At 45.3% G+C, this 26,849-nt stretch overlaps 2 protein-coding genes and 1 non-coding gene across 4 annotated transcripts; 1 reads left to right on the top strand and 2 right to left on the bottom strand.

Annotated features, from left to right (window-relative positions):
* Positions 1-8,818: 8,818 nt before the first annotated feature.
* Positions 8,819-8,925, bottom strand: LOC113834523. The gene has a single exon (XR_003483087.1). It is a non-coding gene; the product is annotated as a U6 spliceosomal RNA (small nuclear RNA).
* A 3,617-nt stretch (positions 8,926-12,542) lies between these two features.
* Ndufa6 (NADH:ubiquinone oxidoreductase subunit A6) lies at positions 12,543-17,067 on the top strand. 2 transcript variants are annotated; one of them, XM_027404126.2, is made up of 3 exons: positions 12,543-12,706; positions 15,543-15,658; positions 16,832-17,053. In XM_027404126.2, the coding sequence occupies exons 1-3, from the start codon at positions 12,568-12,570 to the stop codon at positions 16,961-16,963; spliced, it is 387 nt and encodes a 128-aa protein (XP_027259927.1). In that variant the 5' UTR covers positions 12,543-12,567; the 3' UTR covers positions 16,964-17,053. The 2 variants fall into 2 exon arrangements, with proteins under 2 accessions (XP_027259927.1, XP_035296681.1); XM_035440790.1 differs by lacking the exon at positions 12,543-12,706 and adding an exon at positions 13,335-13,552 and having other exon boundaries at positions 16,832-17,067.
* Positions 17,068-18,174: 1,107 nt separating this feature from the next.
* Positions 18,175-25,304, bottom strand: Smdt1 (single-pass membrane protein with aspartate rich tail 1). The gene is made up of 3 exons (XM_027404127.2): positions 25,057-25,304; positions 23,453-23,593; positions 18,175-18,421 (listed from the first exon to the last, which is right to left on the bottom strand). The coding sequence occupies exons 1-2, from the start codon at positions 25,240-25,242 to the stop codon at positions 23,456-23,458; spliced, it is 324 nt and encodes a 107-aa protein (XP_027259928.1). The 5' UTR covers positions 25,243-25,304; the 3' UTR covers positions 18,175-18,421; positions 23,453-23,455.
* Positions 25,305-26,849: the final 1,545 nt, after the last annotated feature.

The raw sequence follows: 26,849 nt of genomic DNA, 5'->3' as shown, positions 1-26,849 counted from the left end.
CCCCTATGCTGCCCTACAAAATCTCTCGGCAGCCGGTTCGAGCTGTCTTTGCTAGCCATCCGCCATGGCCGGTGGGTGAAAGACCCGAGCTCACATGGGGTTAAACTACAATAAAGCCTCATGCAGTTTGCAGCAAGCTTTCGAGTCCACCTGGTGATTGGGGTGACCGAGGTCCTGGGCTAAGACCCCGGAGGCCTGAGTTTTCTGGGGGTCTAACAATAGGCTTTCTAACTTCTCCTGTCAGGTGCACAGGAAATTCCGGGGATACTAAAATCTGAACTCATAACCCACTTCCATCTCGGCTTTTCCTGGCACTTCCTCCTGCCTGCAGCAGCCTGAGATGCCAGAACTCTGTACACTTCAACTCGCCGCTTTTCCAACTAAGGATCTCTGGAACTCACTCATCTGCCTGTTCGCTACAATCCGGTAAGATACCCATAACTTTTCCCATGGGGCAGACCCAGCACTGCATTTTGGAGTTCACTCTGGGTACATTTTTTTCGGTTTCGGACTGCTGAGCCTCTTTTGGGCTTTCTGCCTGGTGCTCTCAAAAAGAACAATCTGTGCCATTTTTGGCCTTGCCCACGGGAAATACATTTTATGGGATCTTTCAGTTACTGCCAGCGAGTAGGTAAATGAGCGGAGTTTTCTTTCACCTGGGAATGTCCCTCATCTTTTTGTCTATCTCTGACTGTGTTTCTTCTTGGCAGTGTCTGCTTGAGACGCTCTGAGAGTTTTGTTTGTTTGTTTGTTACTGCCTCACTCATGGAGAAAAAACTTCTTCCGGCAATTGAGAATGTGCTTAAGGGGTTCGCCATCTCAGCCATGTGCGCTAACCTGGGGGCCGCCATCTTGGTCATGTGCCATCCTAACCAGGTGACCTAGCTTAGGCCTGCCCACTCAGTTCAGTGACTTGCATAGGCAAGCACTGCCACCAGACATCTTGCTTTTTATTTCTTCTTTCACTTGAGTTCATTTCCTGAGGGTCAGGCATGGGATCCCGCTCCAGGAGCGGTGCTTTTTGCTTTTTCAGTTTGGACTACTGGGTCCTTTTTCGGTTTCGGGGACAGCTGTGTCCCCTTCGGGGCCAGGCCCCTGGCAACTCCCACGGGCAGACGTGCATCTGTAGAGGAGCTTTTTGCCAGTTTTCCACTTGCCTCACCCATGGGAAATGCATAGAGGAACCTTTCTGGTTGCAGCCAACAAGCAGATAAACAGACAAAACAGTGGCTTATGGTCGCCGCCATCTTGTTCATGTGACCTACCTGTAGGCACGCCCACTCCAGCGGCCTATGCCACCAAACCTGTCTGCTGGATTTTTGACTTTTGCCAGATCTTTTTGCTTTTTATTTTATTTTATTTTTGGTCTGTGATTTCTTCTTTCAATGGCTCTGTTGTTCATGGCTTGTTTACTAAATACTGTGCCTTTCCAGGTCCCTCTGTTTAAGTCTACTCTGTCCCTTTAAATCTCCTGTCTATTTGCTACAATGTACGGATCAGAGATTGCATTCTGGTTCCCCCTTTACTGTTATCCAGTCCTGCTTGTCTCTACACCTGTAATTTAACTGTATACTTATCTAGCTCTATATGCAACTTAAATTAAACTGTACTAAGTCTCATATTTCTAAATTGCTATGTATCTTGAAATGATGGTAAATATTTAAAGTCATAAAGGTCTAATTTAACTATACTTAAAATATAAGCTAAGTCCATACAACTTAAATTTAACTTGTGTATCTTTAAATGATGAAAGTTTAAAATCATAAAGGTCTATTTCAAACTAACAAAATATTTATACCACTCAGTCTATCCTGTAAGCCGTTTACAAAGGTACAGCTTTTATTACAAAAAGGCATTTTTCTCTAACTAAAGGCAAACCTAACTGCTGAGATACTAAACAGACAGCCCTCATATGCTCAGAGATCTAGAGAATATGGCATTTAAAATGTTTTGTTAAAAGGCTTTTTATAACAGAGAGATAGGCCAGCTGCTGGCTCCACACCATTTCCTCCATGAAGACTGATGGGCACTGAAGAAACTTCATCTCAAGTCAGTGACAACACTAGTCACTGAGCAACCCTGCCCTTCACCTCAACTGCTACAAAGTACTCCAGACCGTGGACAAGAGGACAGTGAAATCGACTTTCCCCGAGTTGCTTGGGCCAACAGTAGGCGAGTCTTCCTATAGTCTGTAATGCACAGGTCACATGCTATCAGCAAGAAGGCAGGTGTCCTGCAGCCCGATACTATGGATGGAGGACCTTGGGGATGGCTGTCCATGCAGCCTGCTGGCAAGTCTCTGTTATTCTTTAATCATTGATTCAGGTAAAATTTTATCCTTCTCAAGAACTCAGATGCTTTTGACGACTGGTAGTCTTGCCAGCTTAAAGCAAAACAGATTCTAGGAACAGGTATTTTAGGGTTTTATCTATGTGAAGATAGGAAAGTGTAGATGTATGAAGGTCTGAGAATGTAGTTAATGAATGTCTGAGGATGGAAGGTCTAACACGGTGGATAAATGCAAGTTATGAAGGTCTGAGAATGGAATGTCTAAGATGGTAATGTAAAGTGTATGAATTAAAGTTATGAAGGTCTGGGGTTAAAAAGGCTTAAGTGATGATAAAGTGAGTTGAGACATTAAAAAGAATGAAATATGTTCCTGATTTCTCTATTTCTCATCCTACTGTTCATAGTAAAGTTCCACAATACCACTATACAATCATAACTACAAGATCAAGATTAAGATACTTTTCATTATCCTAAAAAAAAATCTGTCAATTTTAAAATGTTAATGCTTTCAGCCAAGTTGCTTCTAACATGAATATGCTGCTAATGTGTCTAATACTTATGTTTCCACAAACTAAGGATTCTTGTAAGTTCCAGGAAGCTGAATTGGATCCAGACAAACAGGTCAGATTCACTCCAGTTATTCAATCTTTCCCTGGTCCCAGGACTCCCTTCCTCTTGTTGGGATTCCTCGGGAACCCCTCCCTCATCTTACAATCTTCCCCTCAAGTGACAGGACCTAAGAAAACAATTTTTTTTCTAAATTTAACCTTGTCCTCTGCTCTGTCAACATCTTGCCAGGTCTAAGAAGCGCCAGGGAGTTCCATACAGCCTGGACTGCGATGAAACAACCAAATAACCCAGGACATGGCAGCACCCCAACCTTCTCAGGTCCCCCAAAGATGGTCAACGCCCCCCACATCAGCAGGAAGCAGTCTTGAGAATTCGACGCCCTTATTCCTTACCCTGCCATGTCTAACACCCCACCTTTTTTTAAATAATAAGTAGAGGTGGGAATGAAAGGTTCAGGCTTTTGATGCTGATCAGCTCTAACTCTTTAAGAGACAGACCCTGCCCCCTGACAATACTCAGGTCATGCACAAGAAAACGTGCTACGTCATTGCCCCGTCACCCGTGATGACTCTGGACATGCGTGGAACCTCAGTGCGCATGCACAGTCTTCCCTTTAAAAGCTCCAACTCCTCTCTCTGCTTCCTCTCTACTCTGTCTCTCACCTACACGCTCTCCCTGCCTCTCTATGGCTACTTAGCTTATATTTTAAGTATAGTTAAATTAGACCTTTATGACTTTAAGTCTTCACCATCATTTAAAGATACATAGCAATTTAGAAATATGACACTTAGCACAGTTTAATTTAAGTTGTATATAGGGTTAGATAAGTATAAAGTTAAATTTAAATTACATGTACAGAGACAAGCAGGACTGGATAGCAGTAAAGGGGGAACCAGAATGCAATCTCTGATCCGTACATGGTAGCAAACAGACAAGAGATTTAAAGGGACAGAGTAGACTTAAACAGAGGGACCTGGAAAGACACAGTATTCTGTAAACAAGCCATGAGCAACAGAGCCAGTGAAAGAAGAAATCACAGACAAAAAAAATAAAAAGCAAAAAAGAATCTGACAGAAAGCAAAAGTCCAGCAGCCAGGTTTACTGGCAAAGGCTGTTGGAGTGGGTGTGCCTACAGGTAGGTCCCATGACCAAGATGGCGACCCCCATGTCAGTCCATATGGCCAAGATGGTGGCAACTATAAGCCCCTTTTTTGTCTGTTTACCCACTTGTTGGCTGCAACCAGAAAGGTTCCTTATGCATTCCCCATGGGTGAGGCAAACAAAAATGTCAAAATCCACTTTCCCAAAGCTCATCATCCGGGAAGTGGTGCCAGGGCCATGCCCAAAAGACACAGGAGTCTGATAAGGATCTCAGCAGCTCCTATACCAAGGAGGACCCAGCAGTCCAAAACAAAACACACCACTCCCGGAGCAGGGTGCTAGACCTGACTATAGTAGGAAATTACCAATACGGAGTCAGGTAGAAATATAAGGGTATTTAATAGGGAAAAGCCTTACTTACAGAGCGAACCAGCCAGCCGGTGGTAGTCTGTACAGCAAGAAGCAAAGAGAAACCGAAACCGAAAACGCAGTCCCCCTACTCACTCTGACCACGCCCTCACAAACCCTCAGGTACTCCTGTAGCCAGCCCCTAAGAAGGCGTGGCTACAGCTTCCCCTACACCTGACCTATGGGAGATGCACCCAACAAGTGAAAGAAATCAGAGATATTGCCGATCAACATTAAAGCCTGAAGCTTTCACACAGTACAGCCTATCAAGCTTCTATTTCCTCCATCAGCTGCATACTCTCTATAGGAACAATTTCAGATTCTTTCTGTAAACCTTCAGCCTATCTCTGCTCCAGGTTTTCTGCGTAGCTGAGAACACAAGTGCCATCAGGGAGCATTTACCTTGACTTTCCCACAGGCCCTCACCTCTTCTGATGGGAGAAGTGGCCCACTCTTCTCCAAGGCTCCTATACCCCATTCTCTTTGGCCTTCTCACTACCTAACATTTGGGGAGTCCTTCTCTCCCCTGCATATTCTGCTTTTCCCTCTCTCCTGGCTCATTCCCATCATCACTGAAACATACCAGGCATCCCTCCCAAGAAAAACTAAAGACTATTCTTAAACACGAGACCCTTTCCAGGTGCTGCCCTTACCGTGCTCTGCACATACCAGCTTCCTCCCAGAACAGTCTGCAGTGGATGTCTGCATTGCTCCACCGTTTTCCCACTACACAACCCACTTGAATGTGGTTTGAGCTCATGAAGCCCCTGAAACTTGAAGTTATCATTCTCACTCCCATCACAGATACACTCCCAATCACCACCCCAGTGTGCCAGCCACCATCCCGGTGGGCTCCCTCGCCATGCCATGCACTCTGGTTCTCCCTCCTCCTTGAGTCACCTCTTCTGGCGGTTGGCATCTCATATTCTGGATTTCCTCCCACTCCTCTCTTTTCTTCCCGGTTGGCCTAAAAGTGGGCACTGTATCAGATCACTCTGGGCCTTCCTGTCTGAAGGAACCAGCTTCCCTTTTGGCAGCCATAACAGCCGAACACGTGCTTGCCATAAACCTGCCTTGGTCACTTAGAGGTCAGATGCCTGTCTCGTGACAAGGAACCCATCAGAAGTTAGTCACTAGAAAGTCAGATGCCTGTCTCGTGACAAGGAGCCAATCAGAAGTTAGCTGGTGGCGCTATGCTTTACGACCCTGGGTGTGCTTTACGGACAAGCGCACGACAATGACATAGAGAGCATAGCAACCACCCTGGGAGGGCCTATGGGCCATAACAACCAGTTGACCAATCAACACAGGGCAAGCCCTCCAAGCCTGGAGGCACACCAATCGTAAGCCTGTGCGTACCCCTAGACACTCCCCTTACACTGCCCTATAAGATCTTTTGGGAGCCCCTAGGAGCCGTCTTTTCTGGCCATCCACCATGGCCGGTGGGTGAAAGACCCGAGCTAACATGGGGTTAGCTCGTTAAATTACAATAAAGCCTCGTGCAGTTTGCAGCAAGCTCTCGAATCTGCCTGGTGATTGGGGTGACCGCGAACGTGGCCTGGGACCCCGGATACTTGAGTTTTCGGGGGTCTAACACTGTCCTCTATTTTAATATTTATTTACTTATTTAGACAGTCTCAATATGTAGCCTAGGCTAGCCTAAAACTCACTATATTGCCTCAAACTCAAGGTCCTCTTTCCATTACCTACCTATAATCTGCTTTCATAGTGTTTGCAAAATGCTTACTGTCCTGACTTCCTTAGTGCTACTGTCCCCCAAATAAGGCGTCCTCTCATTAGAGAAGCCATTGTCAGTGCCTAGTAATTAGCCTCGTGCCTGAGACAGAACGGGAGCTCAATGACGTCATGACTGATTGCATGGTTCTGAGGTTCATGCCTGCTGCCTGCACACCTGGTTAGCATTTCAAAGCAAAGCTACTGCATCTTCCTCAGAATGCTCTACCATCGCTCTGAGTTCTATTAGTCATTTATAATTCAGGGTCAATGAAACTACCAAGCTCATTCTGCAACAAAGCTAAGAAGACAAAAGGAAAGAGAAGCAGTTGTAAGGAAGAAGATAAGAGGCAGAAGGGCATAGCCAAGAAGGAAAGCAAGCAGAAAGGGCAAGGCTGGGCCCTAAAGCTCCTGTTCACTAGGTTGGGTGCGTTAACGAGAACACCTCCCAAGCCTCCTTACCAAACATGCCCATCTGGATGATGGTCAGTGATCTGTAGATTTCTTTGTATCTGTCCAGGCAGCCAGGACAAAGCCTGAGAAGAGTGCTAGTGGCCTGGGAGTCTGATATACAGGCCCTCCTTTTGCAGGGAGGATGAGGCATCTAATGATGGGGGATGTCCTTCTGTATATATGTTTCTCTTATTGGTTGATGAATAAAAATAGCCAGTAGAGGCAGGAAGACAGGCAGGGCTAGGAGACAAGGAGAATGCTGGGGAGAGAGGCAGAGAGGCACCACATGGAGAGATGATGTAGCCGCCAAAGGAAATACAGGTCTGGGCTTTCTCTAGTAAGCCAAGACCACGTGGAAATACATAGATTAATAGAAATGGGTTAAAAATTTAGACAGAGTTAGCCAATAAGAAGCCCTAGCCATTGGACAACAGTTTAATAATTAATACAAGTCCTTGTGTATTTATTTGGGGCTGAGAAGGGTGTCGGGACCTGGCAGGACAGAAAAATCAAGCAACCATCTAAGTGTGATATCATGGTATAGACGGCTTCGTGACAGACAACCCCTCCATACTTAGGAAGAGCTTCATGCCAATTGCCTCAAGGTGGTTTTAAGTCTGCCCCCCCAGTCAGATATAGCACCCTTATTGGTATTCCCTTGGTTCAATTCAATGCCATCAATGACAAGTGAGGAAGAACAACACGTGAGCTTCATGTGAAGTCCTGAAGGAACACAAAGACATGGAAATGCTTAAGACCCAAGCAGCCTATCTTCTGGACAGAACCTAACAGCGTCTTAGAGCCGTCTATTTATCCAACCACATGAGCTTCCATGTTGGGCAAATCAAGGTGCTAAGGAGATAGAAAGGACACAGATGCTGCCCTTGAGGTGCTCAGTGGTCTCAGGTGGGTGGACATGATCCATGACAGTATTTTCTGCCTCCTCCAAACCCCATAAAGGTAGCTGAATCATAATTATGTACCTATAGATGGCTAAAACCAAAGGATGTCTTGGTTTATATGCACAAGGAATACTTATCAAGACAGCAGAGACTATATTTTTGGACCTTAAAGCAAGTCTTGGTAATTTTTTTTCTTTTTTATTCATTCTTTTCTCATATATTACATCCCAACCACAGTTTCCCCTCCCTCCTCACCTCCTAGTCCCTTCCCCAACTCCCCTCTTCCCTAGATCCACTCCTCCTTTCCCTTCAGAAAAATCAACCAAACATGGCATATTAAGTTCTAATAAGACTAGGCACATCCTTAAATATTAAGACTGGATGAGGCAGCCCAGGAAGAGGAAAAGGGCCCCAAAAGCAGGCAAAAGAGTCAGAGACAGCCCGAATTCCCACTGCTAGTGGTTCCACAAGAACACCAAGCTACACAACTATAACATATATGCAGAGTACCTAGGTCAGATCCATTACAGGCTTCAGTCTCTATGAGCCCCTATGAGCCCCAATTAGTTGATTCTATGGGACATTTTCTTGTGGTGTCATTGACCCCTCTAGCTCCTACAATCCTTCCTAGCTCTCTTCAGCAGGATTTCCTGAGCTTCACCTAATATTTGGCTGTAGGTCTCTGCATCTGCTTCCATTAGTTGCTGGATGAACCTCTCTGAGGAAAAGCATGCTAGACTCTAGTCTATAAGTATAGCAGAGTATCATTAGGAATCATTACATTGATTTTTTTTTTTTTTTTTTTGCTTGTTGTGTTTGGTTCTATCCTAGATCTCTGGGCTAAGACTCTGGTTCCTGGTCCTTCCGTCATGGCATGGCTCTCAAGTTTGACTAGTCATTGGTTGGTCATTCCCACTAGTTCTGTGCCACCTTTACCCCAGCACACCTTGCAGGGTGGAAGGTTTTGCGGCTGGATTGTTGTTGCAATCCTTCCATTGGAAATCTTTCCTGGTTAAAGAAGATGGCCAGTTCAGGCTCTGTATCCCCCATTACTAGGAGTCTTTCCTAGGATCACCCTCATGGATTCCTGGAGTTTCCATTGCACTAGGCTTCTACCTCATCCTTGAAATGCCCCCAATTCCAGTTGTCACTCCCAGTACTCTCTCCCTTCACCACCCCCCACCTAATCCCTCCTGTTGGATCCCCACCTGCCCCCAGTCCACCCTCGAAATCTATTCTATTTCTCCTTCCCCGGGAGATCCATGTGTCCCTCCTTGAGCCTTCCTTGTTATTTATTTAGTATCTCTGGGTCTGTGTATTATAACATGATTATCCTTTATAATTTCTGAGGTCACTTTTGTAAAAATATAAAATGCTTCAGAAACTTGTGTATCATCCTTGTGCAGTGACCATGTTAGTATTCTCTGCATCATTCCAATTTTACCTTATGAGCTGCCAAGGCAAGCACAATTGATAAATTTTAAAGACTGTGTGTGTGTGTGTGTGTGTGTGTGTGTGTGTGTGTGTGTGTGTGTGTGTGTGTGCGCGCGCGCGCGTGCCACATATGCTCAGATGCTAAATAGAGACCAGAAAAGGGTGCTGGATCCCCTAGAGTTAGAATTGAGTTACAGTGGTTTGTGAACCATCCAAAATGGGACTATTCAGAAAGTTACAAGTTAGCCAGGTTAAAAAATAAAGGAGGAGAGAGAAAAGAAAAAATTATAAAACAAACACCATCAGCAATGTTGTGGCTTGGCCCCATAGGCTCACATATTTGAATGCTAGGTCCTTAGTTGGTAGAACTGTTCTGGGAAGGATTAGGAAGTGTGGCCTTGTTGGAGTAGATGTGACCCTTGTTGGAAAAGATGTGCCACTAAAGGTAGGTTTTGAGGTTTCAAAATCCCAGGCCAGACCCAGTCTCTCCCTGCCTCCAACTTGCAGATAAGATATAAGCTCTCGGGCCGGAGAGATGGCTCAGAGGTTAAGAGCCCCGGCTGCTCTTCCAGAGGTCCTGAGTTCAATTCCCAGCAACCACATGGTGGCTCACAACCATCTGTTATGAGATCTGGTGCCCTCTTCTGGTGTGCAGATATACATGGAAGCAGAATGTTGTATACATAATAAATAAAATCTTTTAAATAAATAAATAAATAAATAAATATATATATATATATATAAGCTCTCAGCTACTGCTTCAACACCATGCCAGTCTGTCTACCTACTGCCATGCTCCCTGCCATGATGGCCATGAACTTAACTCCCTAAAATTGTATGTAAGCCACCCTATTAAATGCTTTCTTGGTCATGGTGTCCTCACAGCAACAGAACTGTAACTAGGACAATTAGTGAATATACAAAACAATAATTATTAAATGCTGTGTGCTGAGCATAATTGGGCATGTTGTACTTTGACTGGAAGTACTATAAGTTTGTTTACATCACCACAAAGACATCCATAATGCATGGTGCAGTTACTCTATTATAATGCCATTAGGCAATAATTCTTCAGCTCTATTATAAAGCATAGAATTACAGTTGTATATATAGAACATTGCTGTATAATTTTGTGTATGTTTGTGTAAATGAGGGTATGCATGAAGGCAAAGGTCAATCTCTGATGTCCTTCCTTGGGAGCCATCCACCTTTTTTTAAGGCACCATCAACCTTTTTTTGAAATAGGATCCCTCACTGGGACCTAAGACTTCTTGATTTGGCTACAATCAAACCCCCACGGATCAAATCAGATCCTCATGCTTGCAAAGTGTACTAGCTGGTTTTATATCAGCTTGACACAAGCTAGTCATCAGAGCAGAAGGAGCCTCAATTGAGAAAATGCCTCCATGAGATCCACTTGCAAGGTATTTTTTATTCATCTATTTATTTTACATCCTGGTCAATAAGGCATTTTTAAAATTAGTGATCAATGAGAGAGAGCCCAGCCCATGGTGTGTGGAGGCATCCCTTGGCTGGTGGTCCTGGATTCTATATGAAAGCAAGCCAGTAAACAGCACTCCTCCCTGGCATCTGCACCAGCTCTTGCCTCCAGGTTTCTGTCCTGCTTGAGGTCCTGTCCTGACTTTCTTTGGTGATAAACAGCAATTAGAAGTGTAAGCTGAATAAACCCTTTCCTCACAACTTGCCTTTTGGTCATGGTGTTTCATTGCAGCAATAGAAACCCTAACTGAGACACATAACAAGCCCTCTGCTGACTGAACTATCTCTTCCAGTTCCTGTATGTAACGATTGTATACCCATGAAAATATACAAATACAGGCTGATAGGATAACTCTATGGGTAAAGGTATTTGCCACCAAGCCTGATGACCTGAATTCAATCCCTGGGACCACATGGAAAACTCTTGAAAGTTGTCTTCTGACACACACACACACACACACACACACACACACACACACACACACACACACACTATATATATATATATATATATATATATATATATATATATATAATACAAATGTGTTTCCAAAATATTAAATGGGAAAATATCTACTAACCCTTGACAGGATAAAGACCAAGTGATATAGGGCCATCCCTACACCAACTGGAGTCACACAGCAAGGTCAGCACTCATCTACTCAATCATTGTCCCTTGTCCCTTCCTCGATACTTTCAAAGTCCCTGTCAACTGAACTTCAGGAAAAGACAGTGGCTTCTAGTCAGGAATCAGGCAGAGAGATGATCTAATGTGGCAAGTGACTGAGATTCTGTACTGTTTCCTTGCCTGGAAAATAGGAATGCAAACAATACCTACCTATGCTATGAGGTTAAACTACATTAAGCATTTAGGACACTGCTTGTCATGGTAGCAGTTTTTTTTTTTTTTCTTTACACGTGGATACCCAGTGATAACCTTAGTGCCAGAGTACTCAGGGGCCTTCCAGCTTCCACCGTTTGGGATGGAAAATTGCTTGTCTAAATCGGAGATGATTAGGTTAGGTGTAATGGCACCCACCACTAAGGAGGTTGAGGCAGCAGGAATCAGGAGTGTAAGCCAACCTGGCTACATAGAGAGTTCCTGTTTCAAAACTGTACCCACAGGGGCTAGAGAGATGATGGCTCAGCGGTTAAGCACTCTAGCTGCTCTTCAAGAGGATCTGGGTTTAATTCCCAACTCCATAAAATATCTCACAACTGTGACGTTCCAGGGGAATACATCACCTTCTTCTGGCCTCCGCCGGCACCAAAAACACACAGACATAACAGCATGCAAAACACTCGTACATATTTTTTAAAAAGTTTTAAAAGAGAAAAGCGGGGGGGGGGGGGCGGGGAACCACAGCCAGGTGCAGTGAGCAGAGGCAGAGAAGTCACTGCAAGCTCTGAGACCAGCTGGTCTATATAGCGAGTTCCAATCAGACAACAATGAAAAGCAATAACAATAAGTAAATTTTTAAAAATAGAAAAATAAAGAGAAATGGAGGTATTACGATAATCTGCCTCCCGGGGCTGAGAAACCCCAGAAAGGGGAAGCCAGATGGAGCTTTTGCTGTCTGGAAGAAACGGTTTTTCGGAAACACATACACAATATACACAGCAGTATATACTGTCACTGCGGAAAGAAAGGCCGCATTATCTGCCTCGGTGGTCCTCTCCTCCCAGCCTGCCGCCCTCGGGGCTGAAGGAACAACTTTTTTTTTTTTTTTTTTTTTTTTTTGGTTTTCCGAGACAGGGTTTCTCTGTGTGGCTTTGGAGCCTATCCTGGCACTCGCTCTGTAGACCAGGCTGGCCTCGAACTCATAGAGATCCACCTGCCTCTGCCTCCCAAGTGCTGGGATTAAAGGTGTGCGCCACCAACGCCCGTCAAGAACAAACTTTTGACAAGGCGCGGTGGTCGCGCTTTAGACAGAAGCCTCAACGCTGCGCCCCCTAGTGGCTCCGTGAGACCCTCGGCGCCACCACAGAACTCCCCAACCACTGGTCTGCGTTTCCGCGGAGGAGCATGCGCTTCTCAAAGCCGGTCTTTCGTAGCGGCTTCCAGCCAATCCGAGAGCTCCGTCCAGCCAATCCGCCCACTCGTACCGCAGAAGGCGGGGAGTCGCGTCAGCGGCACGGCGCGCGCGCGCTGAGGGGGCGGGGTTTCCTCGGCAAGATGGCGGCCAGCGGCTTGCGGCAGGCTGCTGCGGCAGGCAGCACCTCGGTGAAGCCCATTTTCAGTCGCGACCTGAACGAGGCCAAGCGGAGGGTGCGCGAGCTCTACCGCGCTTGGTATCGGGAGGTGCCGAACACTGGTGAGAAGCAGAGATGCATCCGGGGCCCTGAGGCCCCTGCCCAAGGTCTCACGGCCGAGCTGAGGTCACCAGCTAGGGCAGAAACGACTCCTGGGCTTCGGGGGAAGAGGGTCATACGAGGCAGAAGTACCTCACACCAGGACAGAGCTTCCGAGCGACCTTTTGTTTCTGTATTTGTTACCAAGCCCCTAGGAGGGGAGAGCAGGGACTGTGAGTGACTCTTAACTTGTTGTAGCTGAGGACACCGAGAGGAGAATTGACGCATCCGGAGTCCAGAGCTAGACCCGGGAGCTTCTGGAACCCAGGGTCAACTTCCAGTTCCAGAAAATGTTCCAGGTCCCCATTGGATTTTGTAACCAAACTGGCGAAGGACTTGCAGTTATCCATTCCCCATTCTGGAAAAACAAACGACCATAGAAGTGAACGACTTGGCCAAGGTCATCCAGTAGCTTCCTGGTGCCTTTTGAAGGCTCCAGGTGAAATGGCCTCTCAAGTCTCCCCAGCTTTGCTCTCTAAGCCCCCTTGCTCTAGTATTTTGAAGTCTAATCCCTGTGACACACAACACTTCTTTACCCTTAGATGGCGGAGAATCTAATCTGTTCACGTGATGTTGGTCCTTGAATGCAGACTGTTGCCTTGACATCTCCCTCAGTGCTGCCACTGTACTGGATTTTAAACGGGGGTGAAAGACAGTTGTTGCTTTATTTAACTTGGACCATCCCGGCTGATCTGAAGGGGAAGGCATTTTCCAGTGGGTGACAGACAGCACCATGGCCCACCTCAGAGCTGTTGAGAGGCAGCAGCACTTTCCTAAGGTTCTGCCCTTTATTAGCTGTGTGAACTTGGGTAAGATTTTCCATTTGTGCTGTTTGCTCTTCTTTGAAATGAGCATAATACTGCCTTCTTCAGGGAGTTACTATGTTAAATAGGTTACTATGGTAATTGATGTAAATTGGGGAAGGCACTGATTGAGGGGCAGGATGGGGAATCCCTCATAGTTCTTAGAACAGACTAGAGTGAAACACCAAAAACACTCTCAGGTCCACGTTTACCTGAGAGCAGCTATACAACATTGAGTGCCTCAGTGTCTCTAGGTCTGATGCTTCACAAGTTGTAAGATTCTAAAATCCAGGTTCTGTTATCACTGTGTATTTGTTTTGGTGTCTTTGCATTCTCACAGTCCCTTTTTTTGTTCTTTTCTGAAATCCCTATGCATATACTGACCAGCTCTCTGAACATCTAAATTTGTAGTGTTTATCATTTCTATGATCACTTGAGTTTAATGAAACTCAAACTTGATTTAAGCACAACGTGACCCTAATTAATGGTTTCCAGAGATTGTTTTGAGGTGTTATTTTGGGGGGTTTTGGGGTTTTGTGACTTTTTGTTGTTTTTTTCTGAAACAGGGTCTCACTTTGTAGCCTTGGCTGGCCTGGAACTTGCTAATGTAGACCAGGCAAGCTTTACACCCACAGAGATCCATCTGCCTCTGTGAGCCACCACACTGGCCTTGTTTTTGTTTTTGTTAGGATTTTGCCTCAAACCTTTGATCCATCAGCCTGAGTTCCCAATGCTGGGATTACAGGCATGTGCCACCATTGCTGGCTGGTTGAGGCAGTTCTATAGATCAGAGTGGACATGTCACAAGAATGGCCAAAGCACAGGGTATCCTCAATCAACTGAATGTACTGATCTCCTTAGCCATAATGTCTGTAAACCCTTGGTAGTCTGTTTCTAACCTTGTATACCTCGATCACCCTGCCCTTCTATCTAACACCAATCCTTTTGTATTCTTGATGACATCAGCAAATCTAAAGACTTCGTGTCAGGGGATGAAAGCGGCTAAAACCTGATTTTCTTGTGAATCAAGATCTGTGTATCTCTGGTACCAGATAGGCCTAGGCTAACCTCCAACTTGAAGGCTGGGTTTACAGGCATGTTACCACTCAGTAAGTCCAGTTTACCGGCACATTAAGTTCAGTCACCATGACAAGATGGGTTGCTGAGTGTTGTGATAAATTTTATGTATGTTTCTATGTCTGTGTGCATGGGTACAGGTAAATGCAAGTGTTGGCAGAGGCCACAGGCATGGATTCCCTGAAGCTGGAGTTACAGGTGTTTTTGAGTTGACTGATGTGGGTGCTTGGAATTGGAACTCAAAGCAGTATATGCTCTTAACAGCTGGGTCACCTCTCCAGGTGACCCCCCCCCTCCACCACCCCATCCCCCCTTTTAAGGGAAAGGTTTATTTTGCCATTTCAGTCCATTATATGGGGGGGGGGGGTCATGGCTCCATGGTGTCAGCAGTTTATGGCAAAGCTGAATATCTCATTTACAGTCATAGATGACTGTCTCAAGTCTCTCCTTCCAGATAGTCCAATTATTTGAATAAAAATTTCCCTCCCTGCACAAACCCTTAGCAATATCTCTTGGCTCTCAAATTCATGTACTACTTAAAAACTACACTACATTGTTTGATAAAAATTTCAGCTCTGGCATCTTATTTTGTCGGTTATTCCATATAAAAATAATACAGAAGGGATATTCCTCAGTGATAGGGCCCTTGCCTAACATGGGAAAGGCCCTAGATTCTGTCCCAATCCCTCCCATACATACAAAAAGCACACAGGCACACCTGTACTCCCAGCTTCTCCAGAGGCTGAGTCAAGAGCATTGAGCTCCAGACTGGGCGATTTAGCATAACCCGTGTCTCCAGACTGAGGGTTGGACTATGTGGGAGCCATTTGTACATGTTCAGTGAAATTCCACTGATAAGCACCTAAAAACATGTCTAAATGGTCTTAATTTCTACAGAATTATCATGTTTTCTCTTTAGTGCACTTATTCCAGCTGGACATCACCGTGAAACAGGGACGGGATAAAGTCCGAGAAATGTTCATGAAGAATGCTCATGTCACAGACCCCAGAGTAGTTGATCTCCTGGTCATTAAGGTAACTGATCCTCTCTGATGAACTTAAAAAAAGATCCGCCAACTTGTCTCGTGCTTCTAAGTCTTCAAGTGAATACCGCTTCCATTAAAAAAAACAGCTGCTGCTGGGCATTGGTGGCACACACCTTTAACCCCAGCACTCGAGAGGCAGAAGCAGGCAATCTCTGAGTTTAGGGCCAGCCTGGTCTACAGAGTGAAGTCCAGGACAGCTAGGGCTACACAAAGAAACCCTGTCTCAAACCTTCTCCAAAACAAACAAACAAAAAAAAGACAGCTGCTGACTTAGCAGCTGTTGCTGGTTCCTAGTTCAACTGGAGGTCACCATTTATGTGTAAAGCCAGGGTCTTACTATGTAGCTCTGGCTGGCCCTGAGATGTGCCTTCCTCTGCCTCCCCAGTGCCAGAACTAAAGGCATGGGGACCTCCACTTTTGAGAGATATACACACTCGTTATGTAGCCTGGGCTAGAATCAGACAGCCTCTTGCCTCAGCCCCCAAATAAGCTTATGATATTGCTGGAGGGGAAATCCACCAGGGCCTTGCATTTTGTGACTTTAACAATGGGAAGCAGGAAGGATGCCACCCCTGCAAGTTGCAAGCCACTGTCTCACCTGTATGCCAACCACCAGAAGAGGAAGGTGGGATGGCTTTGGGTGTGGTACAAATGAGGACAGATTGTGGCCAGTCATGTTCCATCAGTAGTAGCTTCATGGCAGACCAGTCAATACCACTGAACTGTCACATAAAAACATGAAGTTAGGGGCTGGAGAGATGGCTCAGAGGTTAAGAGCACTGACTGCTCTTCCAGAGGTCCTGAGTTCAATTCCCAGCAACCACATGGTGGCTCACAACCATCCATTATGAGATCTGGTGCCCTCTTCTGGTGTGCAGATATACATGGAAGCAGAATGTTGTATACATAATAAATAAAAATATTTAAAAAAAAAAACATGAACCAATCGTGTTGCACAGTCCTGGGGCCCTGGAGTCTCCTCCTGGAACCTGTTAGTTACCTCTGTTTGAAAGGCCTCAGGTCACTGAGTCCCACTGCCCTCCAAATGCAGAAATATTACCCAAGGTCATTAACTAGTCCACACCAAGTAAGAGAACTGAACTTTAGTGCTGTGCTCTTCATTTGGTGGCTTGAACTGACTACCTTCCCTTCACATGCACAGGGAAAGATGGAGCTCCAGGAAACCATCCATGTGTGGAAGCAGCGGACACACATTATGCGGTTCTTCCATGAAACAGAAACACCGAGGCCAAAGGACTTCCTGTCCAAGTTCTATGTTGGGCATGACCCATGAGGTCACCCAATGGGAAGGTGCATGTTAATATTTAATTATTTTAGAGTACAAATAAACTCATTATTTGATGGTTGCTTTGTGATAAACTTGCACTGGTGAACCCATTTCCTGTGGTCTCTCACTTCTTGCCTAACTATGTGGGGCCTTAGTGTACATACCATGTTTATTCCTTTTTCCTGGAATATGGTGCTTGCTGTCAACTGTATCAGATCCTTACCTGATACAGGTAAGGGAAAAGGCTTCTTACCTGTCCACAGTCTGTCACAGTAGATAAGAAGCTGGGTGACTTTTTGTAGTTGTACTTATTATGTACTTACTTACGTTATTGTAGTTGTATTTCCAAGATTGGGCATCTTGGTGTCAAGCTCTTCCTATCAGGAAACAGAGCCACTCTGGGCATAGCAGTAGGACAGACAAGATGATCTATTTCCCCCTAAAAAATGGCTGTTCCAAGGCCTAGACCTTCTACTTAGAAGCACTGGTCCTTAAAATGAAATCAACTCCCTACTCATTGTGCAGGGGCACAACCATTCAATGCAAACAGAAAACAGAATCATCCTACTACTTCGGTACTTTTTTTTCAAACAGGATCTCATGTAGCCAAGGATAGCCCCATACTCACGCTATAGCCAGGGATGACCTTGAACTACCAATGTTCTTGCTTCTGCCTCCTTCCCTGCACAGTCCTGAATGCTGGAAAAAGGTACTCAGTCTTTACATATAATTACTGAGTGACCCCTAATCATCAGAGATCCCCCCAGGAGCCCAAGTTTCACAAAGTATTTAACTACTAAGCAATAACAAAACCCCACATATTTGGCACATGGCAACCCCTCCAGGCTTAAGGCTTCAATTAGCCTAAGTGGCTTTGAGGGAACTTTCTGCTGGACTTTTATAAAGCAAAAAATAAAATAAAGTCTCAGAATGGACAGACTATCCATGGTTAAGAGCACTCACTGCTGTTCTTGCAGAGGACCAGAATTGGTTCACAACACCCACATGAGGCAAGGAGGGTCATATATACCTTTGGCCTCCAAGAACACCCACAAACAGATACACAATTAGAAATAATTAGAAGAACAAAGCTCTCACTCCCCCTTGACGATGTCTGTGGTTGTGTAACAGCCTGGATGTCCTGGCTCTTAATAAGATGCTTCAGAATGACAACAAAGTGCAGCTGAGGCTGCTGGGAGTGAGAAATAGAAACAGCCTTTCAGTCACACACAGCTCATATTTATTATGTTACTCATAGTTTGCTTGCTTGCTTGTTATTTCCAGTGCTCTGTGGACAGGATATTTGAGGGAACCTCCCAAAGCACAGGATTCTGGGCTGTTGTCACAAACCATGAGGAGATGAGGCTGAGGGCTTTCCCTGACCCTTCTGCCAATAGGGACAGAGCTAAGGGTGCCACCACTTCATCCATTAGTGCTTTCTCCTTTCTGTTCTTCCTCCATGACCTGTAAGAAAGGCAAGCATCAGTCAGCGTGTGTGACCACCTGTATTGTAGGCCCTGTCTTCATCAGTGACTGGAGACAAAGTAAAGCAGGGAGCCAGAAGCCCCAGGATCCCAGATTAAAAACTCCACCCCGCCCTCAGGGCCTGTGACCAGCTCCGGAGAGCAGAGGGGGGTTCCACTTCTCATTTGGTGTTGGTGCTTTTCCCTTTGGCTTTTTCACCACCATGTTCAATGCCCATATGCTTTTCAGAAGGGGTGCAGGTGTGGATCTGGGACAGGGTCACCTGACCTCCAACTGGCAAGACTCCCTCTTCCTGTTTCTCCCCATCTTCTTTTTCTGGCTGCTCAGTATTTGAACTGTGTCTCCCCCTGCCCACCTCTATCTAGAGGAGAATCAGTATTGGGGGCCCCTGCTGGTCCCTCCTTGCTTTTGGACCACCCCCTCACTCCCATGACCTATGTCTGTTAGCTAAGGCCTCCTTCAGGAGGTCATGGGAAGGAGTGACCAGTGACCAGTCTGCCTCCGATGGGAGTGCCTGGTGCTCTGTGCTGCTGGCCCAGTAGCAGTCATTCCCCCCCCTGAAGGAGAACAGACTAAAGACAGGTGCCCAGTTTTCCTTTGCCCCATCCTTTGCTCCCCCTCCCCCCACCCAGATTTCTTGATTCGATGTTTAAAGGTGGGCTTTCCCTGACTCCTCCACTTACTGATTTAATTTAATTTTCCCCTCCCCACTGTCTAATGAGTTTTGACTCTAAATGTCTCCTTTCCACCCCTTGCTACCTCCTTTATTACAAATTTAATAAAAAATGAAATATAAATAAATAAATAAATAAATAAATAAATAAATAAATAAAAGAATGAGGACAGCTCAAATGACTCCAGGGCTGGAGAGATGGCTCATATGCTCAGAGCACATACTGATCTGGCAGAAGACCAGAGTTCAGTTCCACAAGAAATGGTTCACAGCTACCTGTAACTCCAGCTCCAAGGGACCTTAGTCTCCTGGCCTCTATAAGTATTGTATTCATACACATAGACACATAAGTTGTGTTAAAATATTAGTAATAAAATAAAATGATGACTCCTGCAGAGAGCCCACTCTGGCATGGCCACAGAAGACATGGCCCTCTTAAGGTTACTTCCTCCTATGGATGGGAATATGGAAGATAAAAATGGCCTAAGGGGTATGACCAGATCACAAGAGGAATGCCAGGCAGAGAACAGGAGTGTCTTTGCCTGTGATAGTCTAGTCACATGGCACACATTACAACACAGGAAATCAACACAGGAGAGCTGAATGGGAAGAGCACTGGGAGCCCTGCAGCAAAAGGTTGTGAGCAGGACACTGGATCAGATAGATCGTGCACTAGTCAAACAGCGACAGAACCCAGGCAGCTGGTGGTAGTGTTACGAACTTCCTTCCATGTAAACTTCACAAAAGCTTAAAAGGGGATTTTAGCAGCAAAAGAACAGAGACAAGCATGACTTCTTATTAGCATTTTCTCGGGTGGTCTCTGTTTTGCTAGAGACAAGCAGAGACTCGGTTCCTTTAAGAGAGGTTTTCTGACTCAGCCTAAGTGAAAAAAACCGCAGGGCTCCCTTTTAAGAGGCCTGGTTAGCTCAGTCGGTAGAGCATGAGACTTTTGATGTGGGTTCGTGCCCCATGCAGCTGCCGGTGGCAGTGACCACATCTCCAAGCCGGCAGCATGCTCCTTGGAAGACATTGGCTAAGAAAGCCACCACTTTAATTTTGGCGGTATTAACAGTTAAAAGACTGGTGGCCAGAAAAAGGTAAAGATTTACAGTAAAGACAGATCCAGATAAAGAAAAACCTCTAAAGGTTTACAATGTATTTAAAAATATATGTAGGCTTGTGAGAGAAAAAGAGGAAGGAAAAAATATAGTAGCTGGGTGTGGTGGTGCACGCCTTTAATCCCAGCACTCGGGAGGCAGAGGCAGGCGGATCTCTGAGTTCGAGGCCAGCCTGGTTTCCAGAGTGAGTGCCAGGATAGGCTCCAAAGCTACACAGAGAAACCCTGTCTCGAAAAACCAAAAAAAAAAAAAAAAAAAAAAAAAAAAAAGGCAGAGGCAGACAGATTTCCACAGAGAAACACTGTCTCAGGAAAAATGAAACAAAAGGAAGTAAAAGAAATAGAATAATATAAAGTCAAGTAAAGATGAAAAATACAGAGTCTGGATTATATGTTATATTGTCTTTAAATTGTTTGATTGCTGAGGAAAGAGTTACTACTGCTGCTAAAATACATTTGATTATAAGTGCTGCTGAATTGATCTAACTTATACATTTTAAAAATGCTTTGACTTCAAAATTTAAGTATAAGGACAGGTTACTTTGGAAAAGAGATTTTGTGTTTCTATAGACAATAAAAAGCTGTGGATTCCTTTCAGACTAATATGGTTTGATCAAGCAAGACGCCCTGAAGCAATGGCCCAACTGATCCTATATCCAAAACAGCTGAGATGACAGCAGTCATAGACCACTACAGTCAGGATTTCTGGGTTTTCTCAGGATCCTCATAACATCGCCTCCAACCAGCAGGAAGCAGTTTGGAATGAAGGATGCCCAAATTCCCAAATATTGTTTATAAATATTTGTTTTCATTTAAATGGGGTTAGTTATAAATGGTAATGATCACAGTCAATCTCTTTTAAAGGAAAAAAAAGGGAATAGGATATGGAGATGAATACTTTACATTGGTATGGATTTTCATTTATTGATACAACTTTAAGGTCAATTTTGTGATATGTATATGTCTTCTCTTGTTTAGGTGCTGTGTTTATACAGGTCTTTTAAAATGATATGCATAATTAAATACAGATTATATAGTTACCTATAATACTCAAAAATTATAACTAGGTTAGCTAGGTTTTCTAGATATACAGAGATATATTTGAGATGGATAGATAGCCTTCAAACCTTTCAAAGACTTACAGAATATATGACATTTAAATGGTTTAGGGTTTTTCTTGACAGTGAGACACAACTGCTCCTGGCACACCAATTCCATCAGAAAGGAGGATGGGCATGGAAGAAACTCATTATGAAGTTTGCCTTCAACATGGCAAAATTAGCCATTTGGGCAAGAAACTAATATTGCCTGGACTTTTGTTTGTTTGCTGTATAAACTGGACAAGCAAGACCCATAAGAAAGTGACTGCTGAACTTACAAAACAAGATTAACAGTACTGAAGGGTTCCTGCTGAAATGGAGAAGTGTGCCAAACACACTATGGCCTATGGGCTGAAGATGGATGCCCAACATTACAGAGGAACTTTGGATGACTGTCCAGGTAGCAAGATGTCTCTGTCAATTCTAGACTTTATATATTATCCTTCTGTAGTCTTTGATGGAGTTGAAGACAGATAGTTATGGTTATAGTTTTCTTCAGTTATTATAAAAGATAAGTTACCCTTCTTTTTATTTAGACAGAAAAGAAGAGATGATAGGGGAAGTGCTTCTGTATATGTGTTTGTCTTATTGGATGATTAATAAAGTACTGTTTGACCAATCAGGCAGCATGTTAGGCGGGACCAGGAGTCAAGGAGGATTCTGGGAAATGTAGTAAAGAAGTGGTAATCCAGGCAGGAAGTGACATAGCAGGGAGACTCATTAGAGCGAGGACAAGAAGGAAGTCGCTCCCCTTTCACCCTTCCTCCTGCTCTCTGCTCTGAGCCACCATGTGATCCCTGGATGAGGACGCCAGCGGAAGGCGTCTTCCAGGAGATAAGTCTTATTGCCTAGCATTTGTACCTGATATAAGTCTCTGTATGTTACTTGGTACCTTAACACAGCAGTGGGCAGAACTCAGGTGGCCTGGCAGAAAGCCCCCACATGGTGGCAGGGCTCAGGTGGCTTTGGAGGAAAGACTTATTGTAACAGTACACAATTTAATAAGAACTAACAGCAGTAACAGCATGCACTCTTAGCACTCATAAAGTCTGTGAGTTTGAAGCCAGCCTGGTCTACATAGTGAGTTCTAGGACAGAGCTAAATAGTGAGCTATCCAAACAAACAAAACAAACCTGACAACAGTGAGGATTTGCTAGTCATCTTTTTTTTTTTTTAATATTTTATTTATTTATTATGTATACAACATTCTGCTTCCATGTATATCTACACACCAGAAGAGGGCACCAGATCTCATCAAGGATGGTTGTGAGCCACCATGTGGTTGCTGGGAATTGAATTCAGGACCTCTGGAAGAGCAGTCAGTGCTCTTAACCTCTGAGCCATCTCTCCAACCCCGCTAGTCGCCTTTAAAAAATACTTATATTTATATGTGTATTTGCCATGTGTGTGGGTGCCCACAGAAGCTAGAAGAGGAGAGGATGTTGGATCCCCTGGAGCTGAAGTTACAGGTGTTGTGAGCTGCCCAAAGTAGGTGTTGGGAATAGAATCCAAGTCCTCTGCAAAGGCTAACAGCTGAGCCATCTCTCCGAACCCCTTGCCAGTTTTTAAATTTCAGTATGAAGCTGCTGACCTCACTAACCTGGTCAAGAACCCTGGATGCCAAGACCTAACTTCACTGTCAACTTCAGACACCAATTTCACAGGCCTGTCCTGATTCATTTGTAAAAATCCTACTGCCAGATTCCCTGCAGCCTTTAATCCCAGCACTTGGGAGGCAGAGGCAGGAGGATCTCTGTGAGTTAGAGGCCAGCCTGGTCTGCAAAGCTACACAGAGAAACCGTGTCTCGAAAAACCAAAAGGTAAAAAAAAAAAAAAAAAAAAGAAGTGTAAAGCACATTAAATCATCAAGAAAATGTCAGTTGACTGAATGAAGGTAAGTCAAGGGCAACTAAGCTAGGATCTTAACCTAGTTGAAAGAGGTAACAGGGAAGCTGTCAGTCAAGTTACCCCCATCCAACATAGGAGAAAGACAAGAAGTCTCAAGTGGGTGAACTCACTGAGTCTTCTGCCCTGGGCATCCAAATGCTGCAGGTCAGACTGAATCAGATGCTCCACCCTACTTCTTGTCCCTGTCCACTTAGAGGAAAGGCAAGTCTTACCTGCTAATCGTCATCGTCGTCATCCTCTGGAACAAAAATGTCATGTTCCTCAAGTAGAGCGGCAAAGTTCTTGCTAATGAGTGTCCCAACATAGAGAAAGGGGACCACAATGGAGAACACACGGAGAAGACCAAAGGACATCTGCAGAGAGAGACGTGCTATGAGCGCAGGGGACCAGTGGCTGGATCTCAAGCACTGGCCTCGGGCATTTCCTCCAATGATCCCAGATCCAGACACCAACTGATTTTTAAAGTCTTTGGAAAAACTCAGAGCAACAAAGAAACAAAGTTAAGTTTGGTGGCCATCAAAATGGATAACAGAATGAAAAGCATAAAGCTAAACTAAATTTGGGGAAATAAGCAACTAAAAACTAGGGCACAACCAGCTAATTCTTTGCAAAAACCATAACAATTGGGTGAGTGCACTAGGATAGCTAGACTATGATCAGCTCTACAGATATGAACATGAGTTTCAGGGGCTGGAGAGACGGCTCAGTGGTTAAGAGCACTAGCTGTTCTTCCAGAAGACCTAGGTTTGAGTCTCAGCCCCCACATGAATTCTCACAAGGAAATAGCTTCAGTTCCATAACACCACACCCTCTTCTGGTCTCTGTGGGCATCTGGCACTTAAGTGCTGCACAGACATACGTGCAGGCAAAACATCCATACACATAAAAAACGAGTTACAAAACAGTGTGCAGTGAAGGGTTTTTTCCATACAGTTCCTTTTTATGTAACTGGTTCCTGCTGCCTGAGAAACTATATCACATTAAACTTTAAAAACATGAAAAGACAGTATGAGCTAGAGAGAGGCAGGTGACATTTCACTGGTATTTGCTTTCTGGTTTCCCTAGCTGTGCCTTTTTATAAAGCAACTGCACCTTCTGCTTCTTCCTGTGAACTGCGGCCAGCTGTTAGTACAGGTCAGACTACCTCTAAAAGATTTCGTTTTCCCTTTAGATCTACGCAGCCTGGCACTCAAAGCACACCCCTTTGGTACAAGAGACTTTCCATTTTCCTTAGGGGCACTGAGGTCGAGTGACAGCGTTCAGCGTTGGAAAAAAAAAAAAAAAAAAAAAAACAGGACGTGGTCCCTGGTTGTCAAGACCAGCTTCGGATGCCGGCTCTGCCCTGATTCATCTGTAAAACCCCTTTTGCAAGGTTCCCTGCACACTTCTCAGGATAAGAGGACCTGCTCCGCGTCCCTCCATATTTTTTCATTTCCTTTTTTACTAAGTGTATTACTTCCGCATTCCGGTCTCACTTCTTCAGGGTTGTTTTATCCCATCACCTCTGAGGCAGAGATTGAATGACATATATATCGACACAAAGCTCTTCTTCTGGCCCTAGAGGACGGGTCATTGCGTCCCTCAAGACAAGACAGTGCACGTTCCGCTGCTGCCTTCCAGCTTAACACTGGGCTTTATGCTCGCATTTTCCTCCCCCTGTCAAAGTCAACAGCCCCACTGCGCAAATTGTGTTCTAGGTCCACAACCCAGTCTATGCCAATACTGTGTGTGATTGGCCTCCGCGCCTGTCAATCAGCACGCATTCCCCCAGTGCCTGGCCTCGATCCCTTCGCCCCGCCTCCAGTCAGACACTCACTTTCACCGGCTTGGGCAAAATGGCGCCGCTGCGAGTGACGATGACTGACCTCGACGGTACCAGGCTGCGACCTGAGCTGCCCGGTACGACGGAGAAATCGCCACCTCTCTTCCCCCCCAGCCCGCTCCAGACAGCCCCTGGTCGGACTGCTCTCCAGGCCCGCCGGCAAGCCGCCGCGGACGCCATCTCCAGCTCCGCCCCTTGCAGCGATCCAAACCCCGCACGTCCAGTGCGGCCCTCCCACAGAAAAACCCGCCTCTAAGCCTCGCGAGACTCTCGACATACACGCCTGCGCAGTACCCGCGCTTCTGCCGCGGTGGGAAAGCCCTCTGTGCGGTTCGATGCGGTGACGTCAGGAGGACAGCGACGCTCCGCCCGGGCTCCGTCTGGGATACCCTAAAGGTGATGTGACCTTCACCTCCCAAAGACGTGATTTAATTAAGGAACCGAAATGTGTAATGAAAATCTTTATTTGGTATTTAAATTTATAAAAAAAGCCTGTAACAACAAAAAGTTAACAAGAGCCCATGGTGTCCGTGAACATTCGAAAACCAGGTGCAGCGGGCAGCAAGCTTCCCATACAGGACGAGAGAGCAAGCAAGTAGTGGATCTGGCCTGGTGGAGGTTGTACCAGGCAGACAGGTTCCTGGACTCACCCAGTTACTAGCCTCGGGCACCAGCTTCTCACCTCTAACTCCCGACTCTTCATTTGTAAACACCGATTCTAATAACCAAAATGAATAATTTTCTGAGAGTCTCTCGAGTGTAGCCCAGTCTAGTCAAAAAACCACTGTGTAGTCAAGGATGCCCTTGAATTCCTGATCCTCCTCTGCCTCCCTTGCCGCCACACCCTGCAAACTTTTCTGTTCTGATTATAAGGAAAAACAAAACAAAACTGAAGCCAGATGTCCTAGCACAAGGGGCTGAGCTGGCAGGCCTTCCCACCAGGTCCTGCTAAAAAACAACAAAAACAATCCCAGCACTTGCAAAACTAAGAATCCGTACCAGGCCTGTATGGGCTACAAAGTGAGGCCTGGTCTCCAAAACCAAACTATTTAAAGAATGAACACTAACTACTGTAACAAGAAAGTTAGCAAAAGGGTAGTACCTGTGTGTACAGTCAAGGGCTTTGGCCTGAAAAACATGGTTGGCATCACAGGAACTGGCCCTGGCCAAGGAAGGAGACCATGAAACTCAGTCTCTTGGAGGCCAAAATTTGGCCTTTAGGCCTGGATGGATTTTGGCCAAGCTGCCCCAAGGCCCCAGATAGAAAAAGAAGGGAGGTCAGAAAGAGGCAGATTTTGTTTGGGAAGGGGGTATGGCTCTGTCAAGCCCAGCATTTTCCCAGTCACTAACACTGCACCTATATAAAGGGGACAGATGAGTCTGACTTCTGACTCTGTAGATCCAGCCTCTTAGAATAATAAAAAATGATATTTGGCATGATACAGGAGAAAGTAGCCATAAGGATTCTTGGCAGACAAGCCTTGGGAACAAGCGATAGATGACAGGGTCCCCAGGAGTGACCATGGAGGACAGATCAGGAAGGGTTGCTCCTGTATAAAGGCTGCCCCCCTTTCCCAGGGCAATGTCCAGCATTATATATTGACAAGGTAGCAGGGGAGAGAAATCCCCCTTTAGCACCTGAAGACCCTCTCCTGCAGAGAGCCCTGCCCAAACCATGTCAATGTCAGTACTCAAGCCACTTCTGCTGTCACCTCTGGCATTTAGATGCCCAAGGCTTGATGTGCTAGAAATTATGGCTAGAGTGTCCTGAAGGGGTGGAGGAGCAC

Source organism: Cricetulus griseus, chromosome 2 (assembly GCF_003668045.3).
Source record: "Cricetulus griseus strain 17A/GY chromosome 2, alternate assembly CriGri-PICRH-1.0, whole genome shotgun sequence".
In the NCBI taxonomy this organism is placed as follows: Eukaryota; Metazoa; Chordata; class Mammalia; order Rodentia; family Cricetidae; genus Cricetulus; species Cricetulus griseus.
The sequence above is the reverse complement of the archived record's forward strand: the minus strand, read 5'-3'. Positions and strand labels throughout refer to the sequence as shown.